Source organism: Gallinula chloropus, assembly GCF_964237585.1.
Source record: "Gallinula chloropus genome assembly, chromosome: 1".
Taxonomy (NCBI): domain Eukaryota; kingdom Metazoa; phylum Chordata; class Aves; order Gruiformes; family Rallidae; genus Gallinula; species Gallinula chloropus.
Window position 1 is genome coordinate 100,937,824 of NC_140085.1, and position 10,334 is coordinate 100,948,157.

At 46.8% G+C, this 10,334-nt stretch overlaps 1 protein-coding gene across 1 annotated transcript; it reads left to right on the top strand.

Annotated features, from left to right (window-relative positions):
* Positions 1-1,475: 1,475 nt before the first annotated feature.
* On the top strand, positions 1,476-2,727 carry GJA8 (gap junction protein alpha 8; the record flags this gene model as incomplete). The annotated part of the gene is made up of 1 exon (XM_084279048.1): positions 1,476-2,727. The coding sequence occupies one exon, from the start codon at positions 1,476-1,478 to the stop codon at positions 2,676-2,678; it is 1,203 nt and encodes a 400-aa protein (XP_084135174.1). The 3' UTR covers positions 2,679-2,727.
* Between the last annotated feature and the right edge of the window lie 7,607 nt (positions 2,728-10,334).

The following is a 10,334-nucleotide window of genomic DNA, read 5'->3' on the forward strand; positions in this document are numbered from 1 at the left end:
CCGAGAGCCGCAGAACTCTCAATATTTTGTGCGTTTGTCTGTGAGAATACGTACACGTGGTAGTTGAAACAGACTGGTATGCGTTGGTGTGTTGTAGCATATGGCACTACAAACATGTCCCAGTGGCATCTGAAGGAGGAAGGGAGTTTAGAGACTCAGATTTCCATGCTGTTGACTGTACCTTCTTTTTCCCCAGCACTTGTGTGTGTGAGTGTGTGTGTGTGTGTCTGCGTTTAGAAAACTATAGATGGGGGTAGTATCTAAGAGATGAACTTTTAGATCCCCATGAACAGCTGATCTGTGAATAATGTTCACTGTTTCACAAGTCATCCTCCACAAGTCGGTCTTGCCGGATTGCTGTAGTATTCTGCATTCCTCAGAGGCTTCAGACTGCTGTGATGTGTTAAATCAGCCCATCCAAAACAAGTTTCCTCTTTATTTCCCTCATTCACAGCTTTGCCCTTGCCTGAAATGATACAGTGTGAAGTTCAGGGCACACAGGATGAAGTCCTGGCCTAGGAATAATTTCTTATAATGCAAAAATAATGACAGATGTAACATTTGACTTGCGTTACTTGAAAACGGCCCGATTTCTTAGTTTTCCAATAGGATATCTGCAGCTGGCTTCCAGCTCTGTGGTAGCCTGGGGCAGCAGCACTGACGCTTTAAAGAGAGAGAGAAAAACCAGTATTTTAGGTCCCAGTTAAGGACCTCTGTGTTTTTAGTCCAGGTTAATTCCAATGTCAAAGTGGCAGCGGACTTCAGAAGAGGATGCAAAGCATAGCCATGATAAGACCTGATTATGATACTGTATATAGTGCATACTATATAGCAAAACTATTACATGTAACAGTTGCTCAGCGTGTTCAGTATTACTAACATAGTAATGGTGTTACAATTGCTGCTCTTACTTAAAAGAGTGATTTTTAAGGTAGAATTAATATACACAACCTAGAGAGACAATTCAGGTCTGTGTAGGTACGTGATGGGCACAAGTTCAGGATGTGTTTAACCTGTGTGAGGTTCTGGCATGGAAGAGCTCGGGTGCTTGAAAGCTTCACTCTCTTCTCTAACCACTGCAGCTGCCTGCTGATAAACCTGCCCTGCTGTACTGCCAGTGAGGGTTTATATGTGTACCAAATCCGTGACTCAGCCTACAAGGCACCACAGAAGGCTCTTACCTGTAAAAGGAGTTAAATACACTCCCTGTGTATGTAAAAGTAATTGCCTATTTAGAGCCAGGGAAGTAAGGAAGCAAGGAGCTTGCTCTGGCTTCTAGCCCTTCTCCTGCTAATAAATCATTGTGATCAGGCAAATAAGCAAGCAAGCAATGTTCTTGCTGTTCTCAAAGCATATTAGGGAAATACTTGCTGTTGGAAAGCAGCAAAAGGCATCAGTGGGAAAACCTGGAACCTTTTAAATTTAGCATAATTTGTGGTCTTTCTTTTTTTTTTTCTTTCCTTAGACAGTAAGACATGGGTGACTGGAGTTTCTTGGGGAACATTTTAGAGCAGGTGAACGAGCAGTCCACTGTCATCGGGAGAGTTTGGCTCACGGTACTCTTCATTTTCCGCATCCTGATCCTGGGAACGGCTGCTGAGCTAGTGTGGGGAGACGAACAGTCAGACTTTGTGTGCAACACCCAGCAACCTGGTTGTGAGAACGTCTGCTATGATGAGGCCTTCCCCATCTCCCACATCCGGCTCTGGGTCCTGCAGATCATTTTTGTATCCACACCGTCGCTAATGTACTTTGGGCACGCGGTGCACCATGTACGGATGGAGGAGAAGAGGAGAGAGAGGGAGGAAGCCGAGAGGCGCCAGCAAGCTGAGGTGGATGAAGAGAAGCTGCCCCTGGCTCCGAATCAAAACAAAGGCAACAACCCTGATGGGACCAAAAAGTTTCGCCTGGAGGGTACCCTTCTGAGAACCTATATCTTCCACATCATTTTCAAAACCCTCTTTGAGGTAGGATTCATAGTAGGTCAGTACTTCCTATATGGCTTCCGAATTCTCCCCCTTTACCGCTGTGGGAGGTGGCCCTGTCCCAATCTTGTGGACTGTTTTGTCTCCAGGCCCACGGAGAAGACCATCTTTATTATGTTCATGCTGGTGGTGGCTTCCGTGTCCCTCTTCCTCAACCTGGTGGAGATCAGTCACTTGATCCTGAAAAGGATCCGGAGGGCTCTGAGAAGGCCAGCGGAGGAACAGCTGGGTGAGGTCCCAGAGAAGCCCCTCCATGCCATCACAGTCTCCTCCATCCCGAAGGCCAAAGGCTACAAGCTGCTGGAAGAAGAGAAGCCGGTGTCCCACTATTTCCCTCTCACAGAAGTAGGAGTTGAGCCCAGTCCCCTTCCATCAGCCTTCAATGAGTATGAGGAGAAGATTGGGATGGGACCATTGGAAGATCTCTCCCGAGCATTCGATGAAAGGTTACCATCGTATGCACAAGCGAAGGAGCCAGAAGAGGAGAAGGTAAGAGCAGAGGAGGAGGGGGAGCAAGAAGAGGAGCAGAAGGGACCTCAGGAAGAGCCAGGGGTGAAGAAAGCAGAGGAGGAGGTGGTGAGCGATGAAGTTGAAGGGCCTTCAGCGCCTGCTGAACTCGCCACTGATATGAGACCCCTCAGCAGGCTAAGTAAAGCCAGCAGCCGGGCCAGGTCAGACGATTTGACTGTATGAAGGTGCAAGAGATGGGGAGCACGTGAAAAGGAAAAGGTTGAAGAGAAAAGGAGAGAGAGAGAAAGAATCAAAAGATATTTTTAAGTGAAGTGCTAAAATGGCCATTTGAATATTACTTCCTCTTGAGATTCTCAACTGGAAAGGTATTATTGTGCCTTATTTGCCCTGTACGTCCATCTGAAAAGGAACATTTTCCCTGTTGCCACATGCCAGCTCGCTCCTTACAGTAACACCCACACACTGTACCCATAACCTACGTCTTTTAAAACCTAACGTGGCAGTGAAACCCAAATGTCACCACTGTGAAGCTTTGTGTTCCCCACTTCTCTAGGAACATGGGGAGGATCTTTTCAGCCAGCGAGGGGGAAGACTTGACCAACAACTGTAGCTAGTATTTCTTTTTCTGTTTCCACCTATGGCATGCTGAGCAGATCTCCCTTCACTGTTGGCATGTAACTGCAGTTATTTAACTTGCAAAGTGAATTCTGTGCTTGGCATCAATACACTAAAATAGTCAGTGCTCTTTCCCCTCTCTATTCAGAAAATAAAGGCCAAAATGTCCCCAGTTTCTCTGTGAATTAAAATCCGAGTTGGGTAAAAATATTTTCCCTTCGTCAAAAATATTTCTGCTCTTCAAGTGACATTGGCAGTAGGCAAGGTTAACAGTAGCTCTCTATTAGGATTTAGCGGATGCCCACAGATGGGTTATTTATTCCCAAGAGGGTCATCCAGCCCCGAGACTATTTCAGAGCACTGGAAAGAATAAATTCAAGTGATATTTTTTACTTGTAGTCTTGTGACTTAAAGATCTGAAACTCGATTTAGCAAAGGAAGCGTGGGAAGGCTTCTGCGAGAGGAGGGAACTGCTACAGCCCCCACAGCATGAAACCAAATATAAACCTTCACAGCACGGTCCCGACATGTGCTCGGTTCCTGGAGCTCCCAGACTTACAGGCACTCAGCAGATCTCAGGTATGGAGTCCTGAAGGCACCTGTGAACCTAAACCAGGGGTCTGGGTGACTGTGCGGCTGTTTAAACCTCTAAGTGGAAAACCGGTTGTTCACGTTTGAAAAGATTGACCTGACAGTCTTCTGACATCCTTTGTGTTTAATTTGACAGACGGGAGCCATCCAGTGATCTACTTCTCTATTAAGTGCCAAAGTCTCAAGTAAAACAAGGCCTTTCAAAAGATGATTTAGACCTTTTGTGCCAACAGGTCTGTACAGAGCTCTCAGAGCCTCAGCAAAATTTCTCCTGTTACAAGAGGCAGAAAGGCATGTGCTTGCAAACATTTAAATGTCTGCAGATTTCTAATTTTAGGACTACAGCAGCACCTTTGGGCTAGGACAGTGCAGCAATGTGTTAGGAAGCTTCAGGTTAATAGCTATGTGTCCCCCCCAAAAAAACTGAGCCTCATGCCAGAAAATTGCAGGTATGCATTCTCATCTGCTCTGCAAACCTCAGACCCTCCTAGCTCAGCAAATTCTTTCTGTGGGGCTGCAGCCCATCCCATTGTTCCCAGGGCAGGCTGTAATCCAGGTCAGGGAAAAAAAAGAAAAAAGAAAAAAAGAGAGAGGAAAAAAAAAAGGTCTTTGGCATAATCCATAAAACTCATCCTGCCATTAGCTAGCTAAGACCCCCTGCGGTCTCCCATTGTAGCAGGGCTGACTCCAAACTCCACTGAAGCCAAATGTGAGTGCGCTGGGTACAACGCTGGGTAGGCTTGGGCTCACACACCTCCAGTCCCGCTGCCCAGCATCCCAGCCCTGGCAGCCACCAGTGCTGCCAGTTCTGTCACTGGCTGACCTAACCGGCCCGTTAGGCAGAGCTCCCGCGCCTTGTTACGCAGCTGCCCTCCCTACACGGGCGCAAAGGTGGCCGGGCTGCACTGCTGAGTGCAGTAAGCTGTACATATGTAGAAAGGTTGTAGGGTGCATTGGGATTCTTCAGCACCGTAGTGGTGTCACATTGTTGTTGGGGTTTTTTTTAAATATACTATATATAATATTAGTAATTCTTTTGCTCCTCTTGGGCCTGTGTATTTTCCCAAGGTTTGCAGCCCAAGGTCAAAATCTTTGCTTCTGGGACAGAGGGAGGTTGTCCTTCCTCGAGAAGGAAGACTGGGAGGTATCTCCTCAGTTTTGGGAAGGAGTATGACAAAGCAACACAACGTGAAGGAACATGCTGAAGAAAAAAATCTGAAGGCTACCGTTCATCCACTCTCTTAATAGGGAAACAGGAAAACAGCTAGTGCAAACGAAGGGCAACTGAGGAGTGTTTTTCATCAGGAAGAGGGTCCCCTGGGCTCAATACTCTAGCAGAGTTTGAACAAGGGTGAAGATTTAGATGGACAGCACAACCACCATGCTTACATGAGATGAGTTCTATTACTTTTAATGTTCTTCACAGAAAGACATAGGGGAGTTTTAATAGTTCTAAGTGTAAACCAGCCCACTTGGTGAAGGGAGGTGGACACACACTTTCCTGTGGGTAAAAACATAGATAAAAATCTCTGTAACAGTTCAGTATGAGGCATCTTCCAACTTCTTCAGAGCATCTGACCCTTCCAGATGCCAGCAGACTAGATTAATCACCCCCACCCTAGTTTACTTCTAATTACTGAACAAGTCCTTTTATATGCCAAGTATTTTAATTGCCATCCCTGTTCCTGAGCTCTGACGTGCATTGCCTTCATTAGATCACTAGGCTAATTAAGATGAGTGCTTATCCATCAGGGGCACATTGTTTGTAACATGGCTGTCGGATGGTCCAGTCTTTAATCATCACATGTTGAGTATGTTGTTGTTTTCCACCGGCGCGCCTCCGCAGAATGCTCTACATGTGGCGCGCTCAACGGACGCTCTGTAGGTCTTTCACCGCTGCGGCGGGGACGCTCATTTCTTCCTCTGGGTCACGACGGCACAAGGAAGCGAGCCAACGTTTCCCTCCTGCATCCAGTCAACTCCCTGTTGATTTTCTGTTTCTCGAGACAGTTTTCAAGCACCCTGCCAGACTGCCAGCGAATCTGTAGCCACCAAGTACGAGCCACGGCATCAAGACGGCGCTTCTCGGTAAACTGGGCAGGGAGCTAACAGTCTGGTCTCCTGGCATCCCGCCTCATCTCTGCAAGGAAAGCACTGTGGGACTGTCAGCAAGTCTTTCTTCCTTCTTGTACGATCGCGAATAATTTTCTACCTCACAGAGAGAGGATGTGAGGCTCGATATATTGTGTTGGTAATGGAACGGGAGCTCCTTGGACGGGGCGGCCCTACAGATGAGCAAAAGACTATTGCTATTTCTCCATGTGATAGCGTATAAATGTGTTTTATTCCCTCTCAATGAGACAAATTTAATCATTTATTCAAGAAATTCCTAGTGAAGCTGCATAACGGCCTCAGAGCTGTGGATTCAGGGCATGATTCTACTTGAAAAAGAATCAAGCAAAGCTTAGTGTAAGTGCAAGAACACCAGGGAAAATTATCTTCTTGGGAAGGGGGAGGTCACTGGACGATCAGAGCCATGCCTGGGTCATTTAAAGGCTCCCTGTGCAAATAGATTACTAACCGGCTCTCTGCAAGGAGCACAAGATGCAAGTGTCAAAATCATCAAAGGAGGTGAAAGTAGAAGAGAAAGGTAGTGTCTTAGCTTACAATAGCATGTGGGAGTTGGTGTTCTCTAGTGTCTAGAGCAGTGGGCCTAGGATAATAATCTTAGATTTATTTCCAGCTCTGCTTCTGGCTTGCTGTGATAATCACTTTTACCTCTCGGTGCCTATTTTCTCCACCTGTAAAATGGGTGTAAGAATTTCCACCTACCTCACAGGGATGTTGTGAGGCTTCCTTAATTCTGTTTGTAAAGTAAGTAGGAATGATCTGATGAAAAAGCACTGCTGAAACGCATGGTATCCTTGTTATTTCCGGGCAGAACTGCTCACTCGGTTAAAACACGACTCCTCGACCAGGAGGGCGGTAGTTTGACAATCTGAACACTGACAACATCAACACAGAGGTGGATCTGTCACGAGTGAAAAAAAGACTGCACTGGTCCCTCACCGCTTTCTCCCACCTTAGCCTTGGCCCTATGAAGCAGCGGTGACAGCGTGGTTACATGGACCCCTCGTCCCCATCCCCAGCACCCATTCTGGGGCAGCATTTGTACTTAAATAAGACAGTTCCTGGAGGGGGGGTGGGGTGCAGGTTTAACAATTTTAAGGGCCTTGCAAGGGCTTTGCGAGGCACGTGGGAGAGGGCCGTACAGTGCACAATGCTGCCGGGCGTCTGTTTGAAACCACTCAGTGCAAACTCCAAGTAAATTTTCCCGAGTCTCTGTGGGAGAGTTTACAATTGCTTATGGCACACAGGAAAAAAAGAGCCACCCTTCATGAATGCAAAGCCACAAAGTATCACGCTATGCTGATCCTTTCATCTGAGTGAGAGATACCAATGATCTCTCAGTGCTGACACATAAGGAGGTACAGATTCCTCCTCCTTTAGGAGAGGAGAGATTTGGGGGGGGATCTCTGCTCTCTAGGTCTGTGTGGGCATGAAATCCACTTACTGAGCAAGGAAAGTCCAGCCTCTCCTGCCACTCAGTAACTCACTGACTGGGCAGTTTTACATTTAAAGAGTGGCCATGCCACACAGTGCTGAAAAGAAAAAAAAAAGTGAGAGTCTGCTGTTTTGTATAGAAAATGGCTTTTCAGGCTGACAACTGAAAGTAATCCTAGCCTAGGCGTAGTTTTGTTTATCAAAGACAGGAACATCCATGAGAACTAGACTAAAAGCATTCCTATAAGCCTGAGGCAGCTGTGATAAAATGGTACATGATGCCAGATTTCCTGAGGGCCGAGGTCGGGCAAGCGTACCAAAACCAGGGGGCTTGCCTGAGTATCAGGACAATTCTTTTTTTCCCCTGACGGAACGATACTGCCATTTCTCGGGCTCTATGTGTGCTGCACCATTAAACATGGCTGGGGAAAGGATTTTTGCCAACACCAAATGTGCTTATACAGTTGAGTAGTAACCATGGCAAGTAACTGTGTGTTGACTTGCCAAGACGTAGCCTGGCACACAATCCTTTCCTTGCAACTCGCTTGGCACGCACCTACTTCAGTAGAACCGTCAAGACTCGTGTCTCTGTCAACAATTTGAGTTCTTCTCTCAGTAGCTTGACATCCAAAGAGACACTGAAGATTTGTTCAGCCCAGAAAGGAGGGAGTTAAGGGGGGGTGAGAAGCTCAAACCACTGTCTTCAGGTACCTAATGGGGAGTCACAGGGAAGCCAGAGCCAGGCTCTTGACAGAGGTGCACAGCAGAAGACCAGAGACAACCATCACAAGGAGCAGCAAGGAAAATTTTGACTCCGAAGTTCTGACAGGGGGAAACAGTTTGTTCAAATGGAGGGTGGTCCAGCACTAAAGCAGGTGCCCAGAGACATGGTAGGATCTCCATCCTTGGAGGATGGAGCCTGGCTGGAAAAATCATTGAGCACCCTGGTCTGACTTTGCTGTTGGCCCTGCGTTGAGCTGAAGGTTGGACTGGCTGGTGCCTTCCAGCCTGAACTACCTGTCCCGCGGGAGGCTGAAAGCTCAGTGCAGCTGCTGTGTGGTGGCACAACGGGTGTGGGGCACTTTCTGCCTCCATGGGGTGTTCTGGGAGCATTTGCTGTCCCAGCAGGCAACACCGCCGGCACCGCAGCAGAGCCTGATGCACAAACACAGTCAACTGATGTTTGGTAGCTGGAAAAGCTGCTTCAGGCCAGAACCATGTGTTGTGCAACTGGTCTGGAAAGCGCATTACAAATTACATAAATTAACAACAACAGAAATGAAGAGTATGCTTGTCAACAGAGAAAATCATGGGAATTTAAGGGGCTTAGGTTTTCCCAGCTCCCTTTAATTTCAGCGTCGAGTGGGCCTTTAAACCCATCTGAAAGTGCAGAGGGCCGCATTTTAACGTCCTGTCAACAAAAAGCTGTGTATTTTAAAGCCTGCTGATCTGGGATGAAGCAGAACTGAATAGAAATGGTGATCACAGAGCTACTGACAGAACATTTGGGGGAAAAAAAAAATCCCAGCAAAGACTGTTGGTCTTCGTTCTGCTAGATCCAGCCTGGCATGGTGAAAGCAAACCAAGCCATTTATTAGTTTCCAAGGAGGAAAGGGTACATTGCTTGGAGCAATGTACAAGTCACAGAGTAGCCCACTGAAAAACTTCTCAAGTCAACACAGCAATAAGTTTGCAGTGAAACACTAAACAGAAAAGTTGGCTCCTATGGTGCTTCCCTGAAGCTCAGGGGAGAGTTGTATTAAGGGATAATGAGGATAAGGAGACAAATGAGTATACCAAAATATCCTGGATGACTGGCAGGTGGAGGCAGAGGCCACGCAGGAGGGCAGCAGGCAGTCCCAGGCACCATCACAGCTCGCCAGCTGATGGGCGGGCTGCAGGCAAAAGCCAAAGGGAAGAAGCCCTGCAAGCTCATCGGCCGAGTGTCTCATTGTAAGGATAAGGCAAGCCAACCTGAGACATGAATTACACCCAGCCTGCTGCCAAATCTGGTATTTCTGGATTTTAAAGAGGGTCAGCAACATTAAAATAATTTAATGGAACTTTTACATACTGGCTCCTCTATTTACCTATTTATTATTCCTTGAGAACCAGAACCAGCATGGGGAAAACTTCTCCCCTCCCCGCCTTGCAAATCACTCTACCTAAGCATATGAACAATCACTGGGACAAAAATGTTCAGGTATGTTTCTTGACACATATCTGTTAGTTAAAACAAGTCATGGGCGGCCCCATAAAGGAATTCATCCATTGCCAGTGAACATCACCATCTGAACTCACCACAAATAAATTCGAAAGAAATTCAGAAATCAGAGTGATGCTGGATTACTCCCAGCTTCAGAGCTCCTGTTTATGAAAACCTCTGGAGAGAAAAGAAAACGGATGGCTGGCTGCCAGCTAAGCCTATTTGTCATGAATATGCCCCGTAGCACCTTCTGGAAACCTGTGCTATTTCTAAATATACTCTTGGCCAACGAATTGCTTTAATTCAATATGCTCCACCTTTCCGCTTTACTTGAAAGACTTTAGTTCCCTCTACAAACTGAAGTTGAAATAGCCACATTCACACTTCTATATGTGGAAGAATAAAATAGGGAACTGAGGGGAACCCTGCCAGTATACTGACCAGCCCTTCCTCATGTGCCGCCCCTCCTCTCTGCCCACCTCCATCTATATTCTGTTGAATGAAGCTACTGCAACTCAGAAGTCTCCTTTCTACCTGTGCAGTGTCACAGACCCTTCCCCACACACGTGTACGTCAGCAGCTATGGAAGGAGGAACAACAAGGAATAAATTTCCCACTTTATTTTTACACTTTTTGTCTTCCCTGAAGGAGAAATCCTGGGGATGGGGCAAGGGGTGGGGATGGCTCTGAGTTTTTCCAGCAGAAATTACCTTCTTCCCTGTGTGTTTGTCCTCAGGCTCAAGGGTCAGTAATTTGCAGCTAAGCAGAGGCATGTTTCAAGCCTATTTATAAACACATGCACAGCAGAAAGTGTAAAGAGCTATGACCAAACTCTGCCTTGTTTTTTAACCTTGCGTGGAAGTGAGTGGAGCTGCCAAGGTGTAAACAAGAGCAGAATTTGG